The 24,421-nt window shown below is 35.7% G+C and overlaps 1 protein-coding gene across 1 annotated transcript in view; it reads left to right on the forward strand.

Moving 5' to 3' along the window:
* The window catches only part of NCOA7 (nuclear receptor coactivator 7), a 125,851-nt gene that overhangs the window by 41,973 nt on the left and 59,457 nt on the right, over window positions 1-24,421 (forward strand). The window contains exon 3 of the mRNA XM_006926146.3: window positions 12,494-12,714. Within this exon, the coding sequence (XP_006926208.1) occupies window positions 12,494-12,714 (221 nt within the window). The remainder of the gene's footprint in view (window positions 1-12,493; window positions 12,715-24,421) is intronic.

A 24,421-nucleotide genomic window follows, 5' to 3' on the forward strand; every position in this document is an offset into this window, starting at 1 on the left:
TTATATCCTTTTCTACTTCTCCCCCTAATTCATTTCGCACTTTTGTGTTAATGAGCCCAGATGGAGGGAAAGCAAAAAAAGCTGAAAATCCAACCCCGAGAATTTCCCTTAGATCACACAGGAAGGAGGCTGCAGCTATCCATATGTTAATATATCTCTTTGTTGCCCTTATAAAAAATCATAAAATGCTAATTAAAAATCGAAAGTATAAAAATTGTAAAATGCTAATTAAAAATTGAAAGTCTGGACCGGGGAACATATAAATTGGGATGAAAAGTAGGCCACCAAACTGCATGCTATTAGCTGTGTGGTTCACTCAGAATGACTTCACGGTCGGTGATAAAAAGGACACCTCGCCATAGTTCTCCCTATTCATGAGTAGAGCACATGTCAGTTTTTCCAGTGACAAAGCCCTTCCTAGCTCTTAACTCTAAAATTTTATAGGAGTTAACGTCTTTTGTAAAAGGAACACTAAAAAATGTGGTGATGTCCTTAACATCAATAACAGCAATTTATTGCAGTGACTGCAGGTAAAAATATAGGGCATGATGCCAGTGTGTGACTCAGTAAAAGACATTCTGCAGTTGACCAACGCAATATGGTCCGAGACTGCAGCTTTCTGATCATCTGAACTGATCCAAGAATAAAACTATGCTGTGTGGAACAAAAAATGCAAACATTGACCTTAGGGACCAAAGCGGTGATGTAAATGAGTAGGTGATAAGTTGTAACTGCCAGCCGCAGGTGCTGGGCCATTGTAGGGAAGGGTTCCTTAGAGCCTGATAAGTGGACCGCACAGAGGAGGGAACTCGTTTTTGCTCATCTCCATCCTGCTTTGTCATGAAAGGTTCTAGATAAGTGCTACTATGTCTTCTAATTCTTCAAGGTGAACCTAAAGTCCATATTTTTATGTGAAATATCTTCATTTAAATGTTTATCATTCATTTATTTGGATCTTTAAAAAGTGCTCATGGGCTAAGCAGAACATTCCAGTAGGCATTCAGTCATCCATATCTGATCAGAGAAAAAGGATAGCCTGCATGCTTTTTGTAAAAGTCTTTATCAGTCTCAGTTCCATCTCTGCTGTACTCAAGATTGGTCTTCTGGTAAAGTCTAGAATCCGATGTTCTCTGAGTCTCCTAAACCAAATGGATTTCCAGCCATTCAATTCAGTTCTGACACTAACTGCCTCAAATTAGTGTCTGACTCCACAGGCTTAACAGGCTCAATCACTCAGAACTGCCCTCACTTCAGATGCTAGTCATTAAGTTCCAGACCCCCAGTCAACCCATATTGCTGTCTGACTTGGATACAAACTTGGAAGTTCCCACAATTCCCTTCTCAGGTTCAAATTCAATAGAATGACTTGCAGGATTCAGGAAAACACTTTACTTAGGTATACCCATTCATTATAAAGGCTATAACTCAGGAACAGCCCAATAGAAGAAATACATAGAACAAAGTCTAGGAGTGGGAGTGTACAGAGCTTCCATTACCTCTCCAGGCATTCCAGCCTCCTGTAGTTCAATGAGTGCACCATCTCTGAGCCTTGTCACACAGTGGTTTTTATGGAGGTTTCATTGTGTCGGTATGACTGATTAAATCATTGGTGATTGATCATTGAACTCAACCTCCAGCTCCTCTCCCCTTTGGTGGTCTGGGAGTGGGGCTGAAAGTTCTAAGCTTCTAGTCAAGGTTTGCTGTTTCTGGTGACCAGATTCTAGCCCCAAGTTATCTGGGACCCTTCTACCCTGCACTCTCCCCCTCCCATACACACCAGGAGTATCTCTTCATCATACAAAAGACCTTCTTATAACTTAGGATATTCCAGGTGTTCTAGAAATTCTGTGCTAGGAACCAGGGAGAGACAAATATATATTTTTTATTATACCACAGGTGTTCTTTTTGGTTGATTAGGAGTATACTAGTTTACTCTTGTTGACCACTGATGAGGTTTTTTGAAGAGCCTGACCAAGGTTGCCATGTGGTTAGATGATCATCACACTAGAAATAGGCCTTGAGATAATATGAAAGCAAGGCCAGGATTTTTCTTCAGAAATCTATTTTTGGTTTTCCCTTACACATGAATGAATTACCCCAGAATGCTATACTAATTTTAGAAGGGAAAAATTTCAGAGTGGGTATTACTAGTCCCCTACCCCTGAATCCTGTTTTTGAGCAATGTCACTCCTCCAATGATATGGCTAATATATATCAATTGGAAAAATACCTCTAAGAAATTGAATGGATATATTGGATATAAACCAAGTAAATTGTGGGCATCTGCCAAAATATTTTTTACCTAATATTCAATTATTCTTTCTGAAAGTACCTGTAATGACAGGACGAGTTATGAGGCCACTTTTAGTTTATGACATTGAAATAACATATCATAAAAGGGTGAGTATATGTATATGCCTAATATTGTTCAGAAGCAGTTACAAATTATTAGAATATATTTTAAAAGTTTGAAGGAGGGAGATAAGTTGAGTTAGAGCATATTCTAATTTTATGCCACTCTTAATTTTTGTCAACAGGCCATTTATACTGATCGTAATTGTTATGTTTTACTAGGCTTTCAGGAAAGCATTAATTTATCTATTAAACTGATGCTTTTCAGGATTTTATTTTATTTTTTTAGCATTTATTTTCTTTCATTCTGCTATAGATTAAGCAGTTAACAGGGAATAAGGTTAAAATCTGAGGGAAAAAGATCCCTGGAATCATTGTATTTCTGCTTGAAAAATTTTAAGGTAGCTATGCTTTAGTTTGCTGAAATGGCTTCAAGAAATCAAAATTTCTTCATTTCTCCAGAAGAATTGTGTCCCTGAAATATATTTCCATGTTAATGTTAGTTGTCATTGAATGTTAAAGTCATTGAAATGTATCCTAAAACTATTTTCTGTCATTGGGGAGTCTGAACATGTGATTCATTTTGAGTAAAAAATATTAAAAAAAAAAAATTCTGAGTTCACTAAGGAGCTCTAAGAAAAGAAAAAAAAAATATTTGGAAAACTTCCTCGGCTGTATAAGTGATCATAAACAGTGAATAGTGGATTTAAGGGAAGAATAAAGTAATCAGATATAAAAATGAGTTTTAACCTTTTAGAAATCTTGTTAAAAATTTCCTTCCAGTATCCCCACCTCCAATAAGTGGTTTTGGAGTCACCCAACATAAAACCAAAGCTTAATATCTGTAATACTTTCATTGCACCTTGAGATTTCAGGATAGTCCTGAATAAACTTCTTTATTTTTCTTTAGAAATATGTGCTTACTGCTAGTCACTGCCAGCAGTGAACTTTTTTAAATAACATAGACAATGCATTGTGTAAACAGAGTAATGATTTGGACATGGAAAACTAAGATCCTACAGTGATATGATGCTCAGTTTATAGTTGCTTATAACACAAAAGCTAATTTACCCAGCTCAGTAGACTGAGTAATGGGCTCCAAAGATATCCAGGTCCTAATTCCTGGACCTGTGAATCTTACCTTATATGGCTGGCAAAAGAGACCTTGAAAACATTATTGAGTTAAGGATTTTGAGATTTTCTTGGATTTTCTGGATGAGCTTCTAATGCAATCTCAGTGGCCACATGAAGATAGGAGATTTGACTACAGAGAAGTCAGTATGACATTGAAGACAGATACTATGCTGCTGGCTTTCAAGATGGAGGAAGGGACCGCAAGGAATGCAGTTCTATAGGCTGGAAAAGGCAAGAAAAGAGCCCGAGCGAGTATTGTATCCCTGTACCTGATTTCAGGCTTCTGACTTTCCAACTAAGAGAATAAATGTGCTGTTTTAAGCCACCAAATTTGTGGTAATTTGTAACAGCAGCCCTAGGGAACTAATACAGCTAGTTGGTTTAACTATATTGAGTTAATAAACCACAAATGGACTACTATAGTAAAGCAAAAGAGAAAAAAACTTTCAAATACTTTATACTTCTTAACATTTCTATTTCCATATTTTGATTAACTTCTGTGTTGCTTTGTTTATCAGCTTATTCTTGGTCGATAAACAGTAAAATTCCTAATACTTAAATGCCATATTTATAAGACTTGGCTGATTCTTCTTAGCACAACACAATTTTCTTATCATCTGGAGAAAGTCGCCATTTCTGTTCCCTTCCTCAGTTTATAGCTGAGATATATATTACCATTGTCTGTGCCATATAGACTTTTCAGGCTGTGACTCAGCATTCTGACTTTTAGGAAAGGGACTCAGACTCCCACACGAGCAATCTGTATATGCCACAAAAGCCTGTCTTGTGCCATAGACACAAGGCAAACATTCTCCACAGTATGCATCGGTTTTGTGGCAGTGCCGTTGTCATCCTGGTAGTGGGGGTAGCATTCCAGGTTCTCTGAACTGTCCCTTACGAACCCACCCCTAGGCTCCTCTAAAAGTGTGACAGTTTGCCTCTATTCCTGACACCTGCCCTTTGATAAGCACAGTTACCTAAGATCTGCTGACCCCATTACTGTTTTAATAGCAAAAGAAATCCTTTAAAAGGGGAATTTTTATGGTTTGTCTCTGATGGGCATTCTATTTACTAGTCTTTTTTAGAAGGCAGTTGTTTGTCGAGGTTGAAGGTATTTCCCTTATGTGTACCTGTATTCTCCTGTATGGATATATCACTAGTTATTGAACTCAAAGCCAAAGGATCTCTTATTCTAACTTCATTGGTTCTTTGGAACCAGAGTATTTCCATTTTAACTGACTAATTCTATTGGGGGGAAAATCTCATGATCAAAATGAGACAAAGTGGAAAAAAGAATGCACGTATCAAAGGGTAACACTAGAGTCAAGTACATCTACAGATTTTTCAGTAATTCCTCCTAAATTTTTTTGTTTTATTTGATCATAATTCCAAGAAAGAATTTTCATCAATTAATTTTTTAAAAACTATTTCCGCCCCCCTCTGGCTTTAAGTTTGATTTTATTTGACATGTCACAACTGGGAATTTGCAGTGGAAACTGAAAACTGACCTTCTATTTATGAAATCACAAAATGAAATGGAATACCAGAAGTGATGTTCTCTTATAAATAATAAATAGCTTTGTACTGCTGACTAAATTCATAGCAGAATTAAATATAACTAATATTTTATTGAGAAAACGTGAACGTAATTATATAGAATTTATCGAATACCTTCTTTGTAGTGTTATACTGTTTTCTGTGTTATCTTATTTACTTGGATCCTGAGAAACCCCCAAGTAACACAACAGCTACAGCACAACAAAGTAGTCACTTCTGTTTATTGCACTCTTACTGTGAACTAGACACAGATTGTCTTTAATAGTAAAAGTAAGCTTCCTGTGTGCTATTTAGTTTAATCGTCACCAAAAAAACATTATTTGCCTTCAAGGACTAAGGAACCTGAGGCCCAAGGATGCATTCCTAAGAAGGAACAATGAAGATTCAAATGCAGATGATTCTGGCCCTAAGGCCAAGCTCTTCCCAAGAGTATATGTACCCCCTTTGCCTCATTCTGGAAATGGCAGGAGTCAGGTTTAGGCAACCAGGAAAAAACAGCCTAGATTCTAAAGGTCAGAACAGTACAATGAGGAGTAGAGCAGCCAAAAATAAGAACCAAGAAAAGGTCTCCTGAGGGTGACAAGCCAGCTCTGTTCCATAAGGAAGAGAGTAGAGCTACAGTGCATGAATTCACTGTGATAGCTAGACTCAGGAGAAAGAACAAACACTGAGTTTTACAGAAATGTTGCCATAGCTGCAGATATTTAACTTTTACAAATTTTTTGGCATTATGATGACTAAAGTAATATATGCTTGCTATACAAAAAAATTCAACAGTACCGAATTATATAAATGTACAATTGCCTCTCTTCTCTCTTCTCCCCTATTGGCCAACCAACCATTTTTCTATAACTATATATCTAAACATGCACATATATATCTAAATGGAATAGTCGTTAGTCTTGGAGGGTTCTGCTTTATTTTTTGTTTTATGCCACAAATGTAGGGACATACTAAAATACTGTTCTCTAACTTCTTTCATGAAATAATATTACATCTACATCTTTTATGTCAGCACTCTTATCTTTTTAAACAAAATTTAACTGAGTACATTTGAAAGATCTTTCTGGCTTTTTTCAGTGATTCATGAATTGGGCAGCATCTCATCTAGTAGATAGAAAGGAGCTCCAAGAAACTGAACAAAATGAAAGACTTGTACAGGTAGAAGGGAGCAGGAACAGGCAAGTTATACTAGGCAAAAGAGCAGATTGGTTATGGAAAGGTTATTTTTTTTAGGGTATGGCAGGGGTCTACTGGGCAGTTTACCTAACTAGAGTTGATCAGGGGATTCCTGATAGACTGGGTTAAGTAGTCACTTCCAGGAGAGTAGAAGCTATAATTAAGTTAAATATTTAGTCTCGGTTTGGTGACGTGGGGCTTAGCATAGATGACTCTATTTGAGGTCTGTTATCTTGTTTTTAACACCCTACAGAGGCAATTTTACGGAGAAAGATTTGTATTAAAGAAGACTGTATTGAGGGTGGGTAAAATGAGTGAAGATGGTCAAAAGGTACAAAATTCCACTTTAGTGGAATCTTGAAATAAATAAATCATGGGGATGTAATGGATAACATGGAGACTCTAGTTAATAATACTGCATTGTATGTTTGAAAGTTACTAAGAAAGTATATCTTAAAAGTTCTCATCACAAGAAATGTGTAACTATGTGGTGATGAATGTTAACTAGACTTATTGTGGTCATTTCACAACATATAGAAATATCAATCCTATTGTACATCTGAAACTAATAGAATGTCATATGCCAATTATATTTCAATAAAAAATATGCAAGGCTATTACATGGAGTTTTGGGGATCAGAACTTTGATCTGACCTGCTCAAATACGTCTAGTGATGTACAGTTCACTGCTCTCTGAAGTAGACAATTCCATTATTGGATTGCTCTGTTAGAAAGTTATACTGGACTAAAGTTTATTCCTCTGATTTCCTCTCATTCATTAATATGTTCTCTGGAGTTCCACAGATCAAATCTCCTCCCCTCTTCACCTGTACCTGGATGAAATGAGACACCAAGGGGGGGTGGGTATGCTTAAGGAAATTAAACAAAAAACTAAACAAAAGACCATATTGCCCTTATGGTTGGTCAATTTTGACATTTTCTACCTTCGTGGAGCTATTAGCTCAAAACCATAGGGCAGTGCTTTTTTTGCCTTTTTTTTTTTTTTTTTTTAATCTTAACATCCTTTGTATATGAATGCTGTCCCATCTTGGCCTCTCCAGGGCTGGGAGCTCTTCAGTGGAAAATGTAATCAGACGTGAGGGAAGTGCAGACTCTTGGGAAGGTTCAGTTTTGATTTAAAAGATTTTTTTTAAGCTTTTGCACATTTCCTAATCTTAGCCTGTTAGTGCCAGATAGGACCTTGGAAATCATGCCAGCCTTTTGCTTTTGTTTACCCTAGAAGTCCTGGAGAGTTTATCTTATTTCCAAAAAGGGTCACAGCTGATACACAGACAGCCACTCCCAGAACCTAAATCTTTCCTTCCTGTGAGTGTACTCTCTCCATTGGAGCCCACTCGATTGCCAGGTTGTCCTCCCCTAAGAAGTTCATAGAATTTCTGAAATCCAGTGGATTTTATTTTAAAGTCAAGATAAGCATATATGCCGTAGGACACTTTTAGGAGAGGTCCTGGTAGGCCCGACTGCCATTGGGTCAAACCTTGTATTGTGAATTCCTGCTCCACAACTTAATTATGCCCTGTGACTTTAGGAAATGGCCGTAATTTTTCTCAGCCTTCCTTTTCATTTTTTTCTATAACATGGAGATAAGGTTGCCTACCTTGTTGGGTTTTTGTGAGGATAAGATAATATTGTCAAATACATAGCATAGCTCCTCATTCCTTAGCCAACATAATAGTTGTTGCTGTTTAGAAGAAAGTTCTTCCAAACTTTTTATAATAATCTTTTTTAAAAAGTAAAACTCAATTTTTAAAATTTGACAATATTTAAGTGTTAAATTATTATAGTAGGAAAGAGACTTCAAAAACAAAATACTTAAAAAAAAATTATATTTTACTATAAGGCATGGTATATAATCCAAAAGATACAAGAAAGAACAAAATGAAAAGTAATTTTTCTTACTCTCTTTCCTCACAGCTACTAATTTTATTTTGCTGGAAACAACTTTTGTGTACCCTTATAGACATAATCTATGCATATACTCAATATGTTTTAAATATTAAATGACTTCTATCTTCACCTTCCTCTGTAGTCTCTTGCCAGGAGGGCTAACTGTTGAATCAGTAACTCTAGGTCAGTAGTGTACAATCTATTCTGTGACAGTAGAAGTGCTCTATGTGTATGTTGTCCAATAAAGTACTCACCAGGACATGAGTCTGTTGAGCTCTTGAAATGTGTAGCTCTTGCAATTGAAGAATGGAGTTTTACATTTTTATTTAATGTTAGTTAAATTTAATAACCGTAGGTCACTGGTTGGTGGCTACCAGATTGGACAATGCTGTGATAGATATTTATATTTATGGCACTTTTTACAAAAACACATGGACCTCAAATTGTGGAATTAATGAAAGAATCATATAGAACTACTAATTTAATATTAATTAAAGAAGTCTATAGGTTAATATATTTTAAATTACATGTGGCTAATATATTTTCTTTTTAAATCAAGTAAATAAAGAGAGAGATGGAAGTTTATTTTTGAGAACATGCTGCTAATCAGAGAAAGCTGTGAAATGGCATTTTTGAAGGAGAGCACTGGTAGGAGAGCAGATCTCAACCAAATTAGAGCATAGGCTCATTTACCGTTCATTCAGGAAATATTTATCGAGTGCCTAATATGTACCATGCATAGGCTTTAGGAGTACAGCATGTAACAAAACCTAGACAAATCCCTACCCTCCTGAAGTTTTCACTCTTTGCTAATGAATGCCTCTCATTATTTGGTGCCTTTTTTGTGTTGTGTTCCACGGGATGTCAGCAAGCAACAGAGACCTCTGCAGAGACAAAGAAAGGAACTGGCTCAAGGCCTTGGCTTTGATTGCTACTGGTACCCTGAACTTCCTTTGGTAAAGGAAAAAGCTTCAGAGGAAAGTAGTTCATTCAGCTACTAAAAATTCTTTATTTAGCAGTATCAACTTACTTATTTCTTCAGTCAGCCAACTCTGGGTTGGGATACTAGTAGGGAAAAAAAATGAAGTGTGCATGTGTCTTAAAAGTACACATAATTTGAATGTAAAAAAGCCAAGATATTCTAGAATAAGCCTTTTAATATTCTTTTACTGGAAGGTACAATTAAGAAGCTCAGAATCTTGATGATCCATTACTTCCTCATCTTTCTGCCCTTGGGGAAGGTCTGAAGTCTAATTTCTCTATCTTTTGGCTTTTACATTAACTCCCCCAAAGAGTGATTAGCATTTTAGTTAGTCTTAGCATTTTATTTGATTTATTTTATTCTTTTTACTCTTCTACATTTTCAAACATTTCTAAGTTTGAAACATGTATTATGTTTATAATAAAAACAAAGAATAATAAATTATATTGTAAAAAATCGTCCATAGAGAGGTGATGAAAGCCTGAAATGATTCGACAGGAGCAAAGCTCAAGAAGAGAAAGTGAATTTGAGAGGAAGATATTTAGGAAGTAGAACTGACAGGGTTTTGTTTACAATAGTGAGAGGAGATTGAATAATAAACATTTGTTTTATGTAATTGCGACCTTTTTAAAAGAAAGACAAATGTAGCATAACAAAATAAAGGTGAGTTTTTTCATTTGTATTTACAACAATCAAATGTAAAATATGTCTCATTATTTTCAGTCATTCATCTGTTTAAGATGATATACCAAGTAGTTTTTTAGTCCACAATAAAAATGAGTGTACATTTTGAGTCATTAAAAAAGCTTGCCTGAAATAAGGAGTTTATTTCTTTATAAACTTTTGTTTTTGACTTACTAATGTAGTGATAATAAAACCCACTTGTGAGAATATCTTACCATGTTAGATGTTGAACTTGAAGAACAAAAGAGAAGGCCTAAAAGATAAAAGCCCGTAAAATAGATGTTTGAAGAGCATAAACTATACACCACATTCACCAGACGGGCAGTCATTCTCTCTTAAAGGTGTTAAAAATGTATGTCCATGCTTTGAAGGAAGGATTTTACAGCAGGCTTCTAGAACTCACCTCGGACGTCCACTTACAGGATCAGAATGTTCCAGTCATGCTGATAACCTTTAGAGAAGCAAATTCTCATGAGTTCTCCAGTCAAAACAAAATATGTAGCTGATTGTAAAATTAGTGAAGTATTAAATTGTACTCTGATTTCTGTTAAACAAGTTTAGTATTGCTATTTTCTAGCATTTTTATTTTTTTTAGAGATAAGTATGTATGGCTATATGCATTGACAATACTGGTCTGTGTGGAAAAGGGGGAAAGTGAATAAAACAATGTATCCCATTTTGTTATTTCCATGTGTGAAAACCAACCCCTAATGAGATGTCCCCAAACAGTGCTGCTGTTCATCAAAACATGTGCCCTAGATCTGAGTGAGTTTAATTATCGTGGGGACAGTAAAATGAGGACATTCAAATCAATTTAAAGTACAGAAATTCAGGTTAAGAAGTAACATATCTCAGGTTGCAAAGAACTCATTTTTTTTTTTTTTGTCTCTTTTCTTTCCTCCTTAGAAGAAATAATTTTTGGAAGTGGGCAGTAAGGTTCATCTCAAGTGTGTTTTTGATAAGCCAATATATCAGAACAAGATCAGCACCTCTTTTTGGATACACAGATCAGCTCTTTGCATAGATCTTTCTAAGCAGAGGACTGATCTCTTTGTGATATCTAGGTTACTGCATATTAATTTTAGCCACATACAGTAATCTTGATCGAGACAGAAACTATTTTATGAGGAGCATTATCTGACTCAACTCTGCAAAGAGCCACCTACTCTTTTACCAAAAAAAAAAAGTTTAAAATTTGAGGATAGAAAATGTGTTTACTGAATATAATTCTATTTTATGAGTCTCCAATTTTCCTTGATTTGTTGTTTTGTTTATTTTGTTTAACAAGTAAACATAAAATGATAGCTAAATTAAAGGATGAGTATATTCATCTATAATTTTTTTTTTTAGCTATCCCTTCTTCTAGGCCATATCTCATTTATTAGCCAATGAAAGTCTGAGAATTTGGCTGTTCAGTTCAATGAGTAACAGCCTAGTTGAAATATTTTGTCAGAAAATGGGACCTTTATCTCAAAAGCTGAATGTGTTAACATATCTTACTATGCTTAGTTCTCGTGTCATTATATGATTGTATTAGGGGATATTTTATTATTTCTGTTTGTTTGTGTTATATGTTGACACATACTGTCTTAATTGATCTTAATAAAAGACCCTGTTAGATAGCTAAGCCTCAACAAAAGGCCTCTCTAGACTGTTAAATTGACTTGTCCAACATCACAGAGGAAGGCCCCATAAAATCAAACCTCAGTTCCTAAATTATCCTACAGTTATTTTTCTCCTCAAACATTTCTTTTTCTGTGTCCAACATCAAATTGCATAGATGCTCAAGAGAGCAAAAGAAATAGACATGTGTAAGAGAAAGCTGACTGTGCCTAGATAGAAAGGGAAAAAGGGTTCTAATTAATAAATATTTACTTATGAGCAGACTGCCACTTATAGTAGAGGCCAAGACCTTTGTTCTCTACATTCTGGCAGGGTTAAACATTCTTCAAGACTAGTAAATACAGAGTGACAGATCATTTAATTAGAGTGATATCTCAATTGGAAAATATTTTGAGTTATTGAATTTCAGTGAATTATGATAAGCTTCATTTTTTATACATCTTTGACTCGTATAGAATTGAAAACAAAATATGTTAACTAATGCATTAGCTATTAGTAATCATAAATTGTCATTATGGCATTTTCTCTCTCAGAAAACGCAGGTCTTTCTTCAGTTCTACTGTCACATGTATAAAGGAAAAGAATTAATTAGACCTAAAACAGTTCGTTCCTTTCTAAATCTTTATACCCAGCACGTGAAACAATTGTAAAGGATTTCTTTTTTAAAATGTGCTTGCCCATTAGTCCAAAGATACCATTGAACACCAGAAACACTTAAAAAATTGTAACACTCCGAACATAGTAATATATTTAGGTAACTATATCTTGAAAAAAATATTCAACATTAGTGGCCTATAGAACAATCTAACTTTAACTCAGGTCTAGAGCACTTCTTATTAATCTTCTGAGACATTAATATTGAAAATATAAAATTGAGGAAAGGCCACAGGTCTCTATATAAGAATTTTTAAGTAATTAGGAAAGAAAAATGTAACATGAAAATGTAATTAACAGTAACATAAAAAGTTTTCTACATCAGTTTGTTTCTTAAAGTCCAACAGCATGAAATTAATGTAAGTCCTCCTAGCAAATCATTTCTCCAATGTTTTTCTCTTTTTTCCTTCTCATTCCTAGATTGAAAAAGAAAAAACAAGCCAAACAAAATGTAGAGGCAGCCTCAGCTATAGCTACAAAGACTCATGCTGGAAAAGAAGATGTTAATACGGTCATTTTAGAACAAGACAAGTGCAACAATGCTGTGGAAGAGGAATATATTACTGATGAGAAAAAAAAGAGAAAAAATAATCAGTTAAAGGAGATCAGATGTACAGAACTAAAGAGATATTATAATATTGGTGAGTATTGGCAATATTGCAGAATTTTTATTTTAAAAATCTGTAGTAATTTTTAAGGCTGTAATTTGTAAATGAGCATAATAATAGTAAGTTTATTGAGAAGCTACTATGTGTCAATGGCTCATGCTTTATATACATAATCTTGTTTAAAGGGATGAAAATGAAAATAATATTGGTGTGTCTCATTCAACTTTGGGTTCCCAGCTTCTAACACAGTGTCTAGCAGATAGTGTATGCTAATAAATACTTATCAAATGAATGATCACTCTCCCTTTGTGGGAAATATTTTTCTTAATGTATATAGACATATCCATAAAACTGTTGATAGAAATGCCTACACCTTTTGGCATCAGCTAGGCAATTGAAAATAGGTGGAGATGTGGCCTAGCATCTGTCAGTTAAAAAGAAAAATGATATAGCATTTTAGTTAAGGAGATCTTAAAATGAGTATATTCTATAGTTTTTGAGAATAGCCATTGCATCTGAAACTGTATCAGCAAAAGTGGCCTATCTAGCATGATGAAAGTGATAATCCTGCTTTACTTGAATCATCCATCTCACACCTATCGCTCCTGTCACGTGTTCGAGTATGTTCGAAAGAGACTGCAAAGAAAGGGAACCAGGAGAACCTGATTTGGCATACAAGTTAGAGTATACGCAAGATTGCTAGGCTGAGAAAGAGAAGACTGAGGGGTCTCCGAGAACACGCTGCAATTTCAGTATATGAAACATCATCTTGTAGCAGAGACTTGTTCCAGAGGGCCGCAAACTCGGTTAATGCCAAAGTTACCAAGAAACAGATTATGTCTCCATGTTTAATATAATTTTCTAACGGTGCTCATAAAAGATAAAATGGGCTGCCACTGGGATGGTAATAAGTTCTGTTTTGCTGACATTGCTCCAGCAGAGGTAGATGAGGTATCCGTAGCAGAAAGGGCGTGGTTTCTAGCATTCCCATGGGCTAATGTGATTAGATCATATAGTGCATAGCTTAATGTATGCTTTTAATATCAAGCCGTTCAGTATTTTATAAAAATAAAATAACTGCCAACCTATTGAAAGACACTCGTGTGATTAATAAACTTCCTCTTAAAATTTAAAGTGTTGAGTATTATCCCTTATTTCCAAAAAGAGGAAGAGGATTAAGGAAAAATTGCATTTCACATCTTCTTTTACATGATTTATACACATTAGACATTTGAAAATGGGTGGTTTTTATAGTTGTGCAATTTAAAATATTGTCCTTTTCCTTACTTTAAATGTTGTTGCTTAAGAAGTATTTTAAAGTGGAGACGTTTAGCTCTGTAGGGTTTCTCTGAAGGAGGCTGATAGTCCTGTTCGTTGAGGTTTCTTTTTAGCGGTGCTGCTAACTGTGGATGCGGCATTAAGATTGCTTTTTAATGTAGTGCCTTCTGTTGCACGTCTAATGCTTTGGGTCTGAAACAGTACCTTTCACTCTGCTCTTTACCTAATTCTTGACTTCACACAATCAGCTCAGTCATCATTTCTTCCAGGAAGCCCTTCACTGATCCTGTCCAGCTTAGAGTTCCCTTCTGCACTGTCATCATGGATTTATTTATCTGCTTCCCTATTTATAGGTTGTTGTGACTTGGACATACATACATACATACATATATATACATATGTATACATGTTAGTATAATATTGGGTCAGAATTATCCTGTGATTTTATTTGGTAGCAATAAGTAAAGAGACGCTATTATAGCTTTTCAATTTCTGTTGAGAATGGCAATGATGACAAATGATTGAAGACTTGGGGCATGTTCTTCGGAGAACCCAGTGCTTAGATAAAACTACTAGATGGGCCTTTGGATTCCAGGGTTCCTTTGTTTCTTTTCACATCTCGCTCTAGCTGACAAACCCATCTTGGCAGGTTTGCCACATATCATAGGGCTCACATGCATTTCCCATAGATTCCTATTCCAGGATGTTCTTCTGTACCACTAGGTGGAGCCTGAGACTCCAAGTGAAGGGTAATCCCAGTTCCAGCTCACTGCTTTCAGTGGCTCTAGTCTGGGGAGAAGTCACTGAAATGGGAGGATCTTGTCTGCTGCAATAAGGGTCTGGACTTGATCCTGTAGTCATTGGGGGAACTCTATTAACTCTTTGTTTTAAGATGACAAATCTAAGGACAGTGGGTGGAAGTGGGGGCAGGTTGGAGATGGGGGCAGATGAGCTAAGGCATCCCGAGGAGAGAGTTTGCTCTTAGAAATAGCAGTATTTGGTGACTTATGTATAGTGTGTGAGAGAGAAAAAGAACAGTCAAGAATTTTCAAACTCGAAAACTCAGGAAAGAGGAAAGAACATGATAAATTTGTGCTAAGAAATGTTTTTGAGATGCCAAGTGGATTAGGTTAGAGAAATCTAGATTAGATTTCAGATGAAAAGCCTAGAAATTACTACAGGTATGAGGTAAATCTATAAGTGTAAAAGAAGTCATCAGGCAACACACAGAGAGTCTAAACATTAATGGATAACAGATGATAATAAATTTGTAGAAAAAAACTAGAAGGATCTATAACAGTATATTGATAATTGTATTCTATGGGTATAGAAATTGCAAGGGAGTTTGGTTTTTTGCATGTTACACATTTTATAGTAAGTTTTAACTTTAATCAGGAAATATAGAAAACTGAATAATAGAGTAAACCCAAAGACTTTGCAAGAATAATGTTAGACAAATGTAAAGTTCTATAATCAATATAAAGAAAAATACTTTCTGTAGCAATCTGTTTTCACATCTATAACATTACCTACCTGATCTAAAGAAGCATACTTTGACAAAATAATTTTTACTTGTTAAATTAGATTGATCTGTGCCTCATGTAAGCCTTGGGTAATAATTCGTTGCTGTTTCTTGACACTTAGAAGGACACAACAGTTAAGATACCGATAAAGATGGCGTAGAAAGATGTAGTCACAAGAATTGCCTTATTGTAACAAAATGGTGCCATTTTAAGAATTCATGACCAACTGACTTTAAATCAGAGGTTCCTATACCCCACTCCTTGGGTTTGATTAATTTGCTAGACTGGCTCATGGAACTCAGAGAAAAGTGTTACTTACTAGATCACCGGTTTGCTGTAAAAGGAACAGCCATTTGGAAGAGGTGCATAGGGCAAGGTAGGCAGAGCTTCCGTGCCCTCTCCAGGCCACCACTCTCCCTGCATCTTCATGTGTTCACTAACCTGGAAGTTCTCTGAACCCCACCCTCTTGGGGTTTATGGAAGCTTCATTACATAGTCATGATTGATTAAATCATTGGCCATTGCGGGGTTAATTCAACCTCCAGCCCCTCTCTCCTCCCTGGAGGTCAGGAGTTGGGACTGAAAATTCCAACCCTCTAAATCACCTGGTTGGTTTCATTGGCCACCAGCTGCCATCCTTAGGTGCTTTCCAAAATTCACTTCATTAACATAACAAAAGACACTTTTTATCATTTTCAACATAGGAAATTCCCAGGGTTTGGGGAGATGTGAATCAGAAATTGTGGACAAAGTCTAACTATATATGAGAAATATATTTTAGTCATCTTAGTGATCAAATATATGTTTATTATAAGTCACAATATTGGAATTTCCTGTCATTTTTCTTTGTTTCGCATAGCAAGTTCAGAAAAACAAAGTCATTTTATTTAGATAAATAAATTCTCAAATATAAAAGTGGGTCAAGCCAGAAATGTATAATAGTCTTGTTCTTCTATTAAAAAATAATGATCCTTGTACTTTAGAGCTCAAGTGACAAAATAAGTATTAAAATGGACTTTCATATAGAAAGAGATTATCAAAAATCTAATTAATACATTGTTAAATCAAACAGAATATAAAGACTTGAGGGACTTGGGTATAAAGTAAATTGAAATTATTAGGATGGAAATAATTAGGTTTTTGCTTCTTGGGGCCATCAAGGAAGTCAGAATAATGTGTAAATGTAGTCATACCATGAAAACTAAGTGGTGAACAGGACATAGTGAGCCCACCAAAATGTACAAGAATTTTGCGGAAGGACTACAAGTGATAAGAGAGAAGATGACGGATATGGGAGGCTGAAATGAAGAGTCTAAGAATCAAAGGTTTTCTTGGTGAAGAGGTCAGAACAGTAGAAATGGAAGGAGTAATCAAACATAATAAAGAATGATTTCTTGAGCTGAAACTCATACCTGACTTTAGAAATCAAAAGAACTCACCATATGTAGACAGAATTAAGGGGGAAAACTCAGCACTTAGATAAACTGTGACAAATGTTTACAAGTCATGGATAAATGGTGAAAAAACAATCTTTACCTACAAAGGAGCAAAGAAGAGAATCTGGCACAGATTTCTCTACAGCAGTGAACCCAGAGGAATTAAATATTTTTTAGAGCTGTGAAGTGAAAGTTGTTTTTTATGCTCAGACATCAGAACATTCTCAGACATACAGGGTCCCAGGAAATATACCTTTAGTGGAATACCTTTCCTGAAACAAAGTTACTGAGAAAGAGATGTTCCTTTCTGAGACATGTCAAAATCCAGTCTTCAAGAAAGAAAGTCATTTTATAAAAGAATTGGTGAGCATTGCAATTAATTTAACGTAAAATTAAAAATACATAGCCAATGGTAAACACGGTTATAAGCACGAATATAAAAAGACATCATAATTCTTTTTTCCAGCTTTATTGAGATATAATTGACACAACATTGTGTAAGTTTAAGGTTTACAGTATGTTGATTTGATGCACACACATGTGCATGTGTGTGTCTGTGTGTGTTTATTACAAAGTGATTATCACCATAGCTTTAGCTAACACCTTCATCAGGTCACATGATTACGATTTTTTGTGTGTATGTGGTAAGAACATCTAAGAGCTACACTCCTAGCAACTTTGAAGTGTATATATTACAGTATAATTAAATATGTTCACCATGCTGTGCATTAGATCCTCAGAACTTATTCATCTTATAACAGGAAGTTTGAACTCTGTGACGAATATCTCCCCGTCTCTTCCACCTCTAGCCCCTGGTAATCTGCTTACGATGACCCTGGCTTTCAGTTAAGGGACACTTCTCCCCTTTTCCCTCAAAACTCCAGCACTCTCATTAACAAAGTATATTGTAATTGATTGTTGTCATTGTTGGAACAAAAAGTACAGTCACTGAACCAAGCAGCTGTGTCTTCAAAAACCTGTTATACTATGAGTTGGAGCTCACAGTTCAGTCCCATTATAATTATAGTCATCTACATAATGTAAATCTTGTTTCCTAATTAATCTGTCAGGTTAAATCCCAGTTGTATTATGAGAAATCTACTGTAAAAAAAATGACCAAATGTGATTTGGGCTGAGGGAAGGACAACAGATTAGATGGTCAGTGGTTTTTCAGCTTAAGTGATTTTGAAAAATCAAATTAGAAGTGAATTGAGGAAGGTGCATAAAAAAACACTCTAATACACTAATGGTGGGAGAATAATGTCAAATTTTTTGGAGGGCACTTTGGCCATTGTTATCAAGAGCCTTACCTTTTGTATACCCTTTGCCCCAACAATTCTGTTTGCAGAAATTCACCCTAAGAAAATGATCATGAGCATATTAGAAGATTTAACTACAGTGGTTATCGTTGTATTGTTTAAAATAGTGGGAAAATAAAAATAACGGAAATGACATAAAATGAAATGCTATGTGCCATTTCTAAATGATGTAGAAAAACGACGAGAAATTTTCAAAAAATGTTACAGTAGACAAGCAGGCTAGCAATATGATTTCATTTTTTGTTTAAAAAATAACTCACCAACATACATTTAAATAGGGGGATGAATTGCTGCTGGAAGTGCATTCACCAGAATGCAAAACATTGGTTTTCTCTGAGTAGGGGTAATATGGTGATTCTTATTTTCTTCTTTTGTTTAGTTGTATTTTTCAATGACCATATATTGTTTTGATTCACATGGAATTGGTTTTTATATTTTCTGTATTTTTTCTAATATTTAAATTTACCCAATTAAGTCCTCTATCCATTTATAAAATGAAAAAGGCCATTTTGAATGAGCTTTGAGACTAGGAAAGAGGGTAGGAAGAAGAGGAGAAACAACATCAAGTCTGAGGAAGAATAGCAAGAACCATTTTTGTATGAGTGTCTCCTATGGGCTGGATGCTTTATTTTATTATTTAATTTACTACTCATCATGGTCTACTGAAGTGGTATAGCCTATTTTACAAATGAAGAATCTTAGAAGCTGAGTGACTCAGGAAGGTCCCACTACGGACCACCGTGATGCAGGGATTCTGGCCCAGCTCTCTGGTACCAAATCCTGAGTGAAGCCTTCATACATCATTTTGCTTCCCTGGAATCATCTCAGAGAAAAGTAGGCAAATGTTAAATAAAAATTTAGTGTCTTCTGCACTGCCCTAAGAACATTGCTGTTTCTTAATAAGGAAGAGAAAGTTGATTATACATGGAGTTGCATTTTCCCTGAGCTTTAATTTGAATGATGATAAGGTTAAACTTTCTCTCTTGGGCATTTTTTCCTTGTCTTAGGTTTTTGTCTTTGCTTTCTCTAGGCTTTGTTTTTCCCCTTCTTTAATAAACTTTCCATCGACCCTTAAAAAAAAAAAATTTCTTGGCTTAACTACTTAGCTTGCTCATATATGTAGTTACATTCAAAATACTCATTGGTTTTATGGCTCATGTAAGTCAAAGGCTGACAGAACAACTGAAATCATCTGTTTCCTCAGATACAGAGTGAGAAGAATTCTTTCATTTCACAAATATTTGAGGGCCTGCTCAGTGCTGACGGAGGGACTGGGCTCTGAGGTAAAGTGGTCTGTGATAGACACCTCCCCTGCGCGTCTTGCATTCTAGATTTTGCTTTAATGTCTCTCGTTTTAGTTAAAGACTGTCACCTGTGATGTGCTTGAAGGAAGGAAAATAATACCTACTCCATGATGTTTTCCTTTGTGGCAACAGGTGATAAAACATGGAGTTCATATTGAGTAGAGTTAATTCTCCCCTGTGTCCCTGCCCTCTCTATGCTCAGTAGATGAAGGTTCTTTGTGACACACTTTTTTAAAAAAATTACTGTAACAGTTTATGATTCCAGTATTCCAGATGTTCCCCTTAATGCTAAATAACAATATTGAATATTTTAATCGCACACTTGACAGAGTCAGGCCAGTAATTTGAGATGTGTGCATCACTGATAGAAAAGACATTTTTTAAAGCAAATATACAAGTTACATATTTTCTGCAAAGACATTTGTGATTTTATTTTTTAACCATTAAATCTTGAATCCATCTGCATTTATTTGAGAGTGATCTAGATTTTTCTCCAAATGTTAGCCAGTTATTTACTCAACATCATTCAATAATAATCCATAAGGTTTCCTGAGCCCTTAGTTCACATTTTGCTGAGCGCTTGACCTGAAAAAAATCGCCTTCAGTAATCTTTAAAATAATACTCTATGGGAGTCCATTTTGTATCCCTATTTTACACACTGGAAAATGCCTTTGAATAAGTAACTATACTTGTCCAAGGTCACTCAGTGAGCCAGGGGTAGACCAGGACTTGCGTTCAATCTCTCCGGTGCCAAAGCTTCCCCTCTAACATGAAGTTACATGACACTTATGGGAAAAGCCAACCTTTTCCTACTGGTTTATAAAGGCACTTCTTTTTACACTAAATTTCTTCAGTTCTGATTTTTAGTTATTTCACCACAATGCTTTAATTGCTATGCCTCCATAATCATATGTTTTAACATTAATACAGTGTTGCTAACCTCATTTCTCTTTAAAAAATAATTTTGGATAGTCTTATGTATTTATGTTTCTAGATAAACCTGATTATCAATTTGGCATGTTTCTCGTCTCTAAATTTAAAAAAAATATATCATTTCAATTGCATTTAATTTAAACATTAATTTGAAGAGAAAGTGAAATATTTACAAAATTAAATTTCCTATTTAAGAACATTATATGTACTTCCCTTTATTCAAGCTTCTATTTATGTGCTTCAGTAAATCTGTTAAATTTTCTTTATATATATCTTGCCGTTATCTTGCTGTATCTCTTCCTAGATATTTTCTAGTTCAATAACACTGTGCCTGGAACTTTTTCAAATACATTTCTATCATAAGTGTAAAAGATTATAATATCAAGCCACCTTACTAAACAATGTGATGATTTCTGGATTTTTTTATGACATTGGTTCTTTAAGAAAACAAGTAATCTGCTAGTAATCAAATTTTTATTTCTTTTCAGCATTTAAAACTCTTCCGTTGCTTTGACTAGAGATTCTGAAACCAAGTTGAATATAAACTATGATGATAGGAATTCTTGTATTTATATTGGTTAGTGTTTTAATATTTGCTTTTGGTTTCTGATATAAGGACTCATCTAAGTTTATACAGGTATACTTTAGGAGAGTTTAAAATAGTGCTTAATTCCCTGAACAAGTCCGGTCCCATCTGATCTCAGAAGCTAGGCAGAGTCGGGCCTGGTTAGTACTTGGATGGGAGATCATGTAGGAAGACCAGGTGCTGTAGGTGTAAAACATAAAAAATAAGGGATTGTAAGCTGACAAGGTCCTTGCAATCTGTGAGGTTAACCAAGGGTTGCCTCATCAAATGAATGAATGAATGAATGAATGAATAAATAAATAAATAAATAAAATTGGTGTTTAATTTCTAAAGAGACCATTGATGAACAAGTGAGCACTTGGAGTACATTCTATACAGGTATTGCCTTGCTGTGCTGTGAAAGGTGACCTCCAATGAATGGCTGGGATTCCTTCTTCATACTCGGGGTTTCCAAATTGTCTCCCTTATGTTTGCAGTGTTTCTGCTTTCATCTCCACTACAAAGTTTATTTTTATGACCTTAAATACTTGTGGTTTAGCCTTCCATCACAGTAGATTAGCCTCTTTGTTGTAATTTAGTGGAGGGGTTGGTATTATGCCCAGAAGCCTTGAGAGCTTTGCTGGAATTGCTCTCAGGCACTTGTCTTCCACAGAACCACAGGAAAAAAAGGATTGAGGTGGAGCTCGCAGTACCTATGGGTGTCTCTCTCACTGCACACCCTGGAATCTTCCTTCTATAAAGCTGGGATGGGAGCCACACTAGTATCTTAATTCAAGCTGTATTTAGGTAATTAATGAGCTAGTGCCCCTGGAAGTGACATGAAGTTATTCAGTTTACATTCTCATAGGAATTGCTTTTGATATACACCTTTTAGAGTTTCATTACTTTTTCAGAAGCATATTTCTAATGAATAGCAAAGAGTAACTAAAAATTTTTCATTGTGTTAAGGAAGTTCACTCCTATTCTTAGTTGTCTAACAGTGCGTTATTTTTTATTTCGTTCCTTTAAAAACTATTATGGCTGTTTAATTTCATCAAATGCTTTTTTTTTTAGCATATGTCAAAGTGATCAGATATGGTTTTTCTCCTTTAAACAATTTATAATCATCTATCATATTAATATTATATCACTCGTATTTTTGGAATGAAACCTTTCTGCTTATGGTATATAATTCTTTTAGCACCCCACTCTGTTCAAATTGCTAGTTACTTATTCTGATATTATTAGTAATGATAATAGCATTTGTTAAGCACTTACTCTGTGCCAGGCTCTCAAATAAACTGTGTTCATCATGTAATTTAATCTTTTGAATATTATGAGATAGTTTTTCGTTTTACAGATAAGGAAACGGACGCATAAAGATTTCAGGTAACTTGCTTAACATCACACAGCTATGAGACTGTGTCAGGATTGCTAATTGGACTCAGCTCATTTGACCCCGAAATCAAATTATAATCAGAATGACATTTGGTGACACAAGGGAGATGGCACAGGACCTGATTTTAATGTCATCAAACTATCATATCCAAATGCATCAGTTTTCAATACAGGGATATGCCTTTCATTGGAAACAGATTCTCCTGTTTATAAATCAGGGTGCTCCTTTCTTAAATCTAAAGAAACAGACTATTTTTGCCTCTCTGAATCCCCCTCATTTAGATGCCAAGGATATATCATCCTCCCTTTTAGACAGTGTTGAGGGCCTTGTGCTGTCAGTCTCATGTACCCCATTCACATGGTCTGATGATAGAGATGGAAGGGGGGAAGAGAATTGATTATTCAAAGGGAGTAAGAGGAAAAGGAGACACACACCCACACCAAGTAAATGTAAGGCCAGTGCAGAATTGGTCTTGATATAATTTGAAAACCTGATAATTTTCAAAGTTTGTGTTTGTTCAGATAATTGATAACAGAAAGGAAGGCTACATACTGCCTTTTCTGTTCTTCCCATATCTATATAGAGATTATAGAGTCAAGATCCAGGGAATTCACAGTGTCTCTTTTGTTTCTGTTTTCAAGTACATGATAAATATTGTCCATTGTCCTGACTTCACCCGGTTCCCAAGGGTTTGTGACAGGCACCAGATGCTCAGGTTTGAACAGCATTGTTATTGTCTCATTCTTGCCAGTTTTTATCAGAACCAGAACAGCTAACCAGTGCTGCATTCCTTAACACCACCTACCCCAGTACACTCACATCCAGGATCACGACTTGAATTTCAAAAATTCCTTTGAATCTGAACTGCTCATCTTCCTACACACCTGTTCTTCATCTGTGGTAGTCAGCATAATGCCCGCCCCCCCCCCCGCAAAAAAAAATGAAAGTACATGCCCTAATTCCCAAAACCTGTTAGGTTACACAGCAAAGGCAAATTAAGGGCGTAAATGGAATTAAGGTTGCTTATCTACCGGTCTTAAGGAGAGCATCCTGGGTTATCAAGGTGTGCCCAATTTAAACACAAGGATCCTTAAAATTGAAAGAGAGCAGCGGAAAAGAGAACTAGAGAAATGGCTGCATGAGAGGACTTGGCTTGGTGTTGCCAGCTTTGTAGATGGAGGAAGGGACCTTGAGCCAAGGAAAGCAGCCTACTTCTAGGAGTTGGAGAAGGAAACCGATCTTCTCCGAGAGCCTCCAGAAGGAACTGCCTGCCGGCACCGTGATTTCAGCTCAGTGAGACCCAGGCCAGACTTAGAGTCTACAGAAATGTAAGATCATAAATTTGTGTTTGTTTTTCATTTTGAGCCACTAAATTTGTGGTAATTTGTTACAGAAGCAATAGGAAACCAATGCATTCTCCTAATTCCAGTATCTCAGTGCCCCTTACTCACCACTGCTCTAGCTACAGCTGCCCTGCATGTCATAAACCCCACAGGTGGCCATTACCACAGAGTATTTGCTTACTCCTTATATGCTCTGTCACCCTGGTGTTGAGACTCCATCCTTGGGTGAACCCTTATTGCTTCATTTAGTATTCACATTGAAACCTTATCTTTGCCTTAGTAACTCAAATTTTGCAACTCCTTAACCTCCCCACCCCCATCCTGTCTTTACCCCGTTATATCTTAGCAAATGACTTATCCCAACTTTACTGTTAGGGTTAACACCATCTGTCTTCAGGTCTCTCTGCTTTTGACCTCAGGAACTCTGTGTATCCAATTCCAAGTTTCTATGTCTTATCCTCTATGCAGCATTTGACAACATGAATACATCTTTAACTTTAACTTTTTTTCCCACAGCCTCTGTAACATTACATTCATTTTCCTATCAATGTTACCACCACCCCCACCTCCCAGCCAGTTTTTCACTCATATATAAGCTTTCCTTAGGTTCTGTTCTCAAATCTCAGATATTAAAATCTA

This window comes from Pteropus alecto, unplaced genomic scaffold (genome assembly GCF_000325575.1).
Source record: "Pteropus alecto unplaced genomic scaffold, ASM32557v1 scaffold79, whole genome shotgun sequence".
Classification (NCBI taxonomy): domain Eukaryota; kingdom Metazoa; phylum Chordata; class Mammalia; order Chiroptera; family Pteropodidae; genus Pteropus; species Pteropus alecto.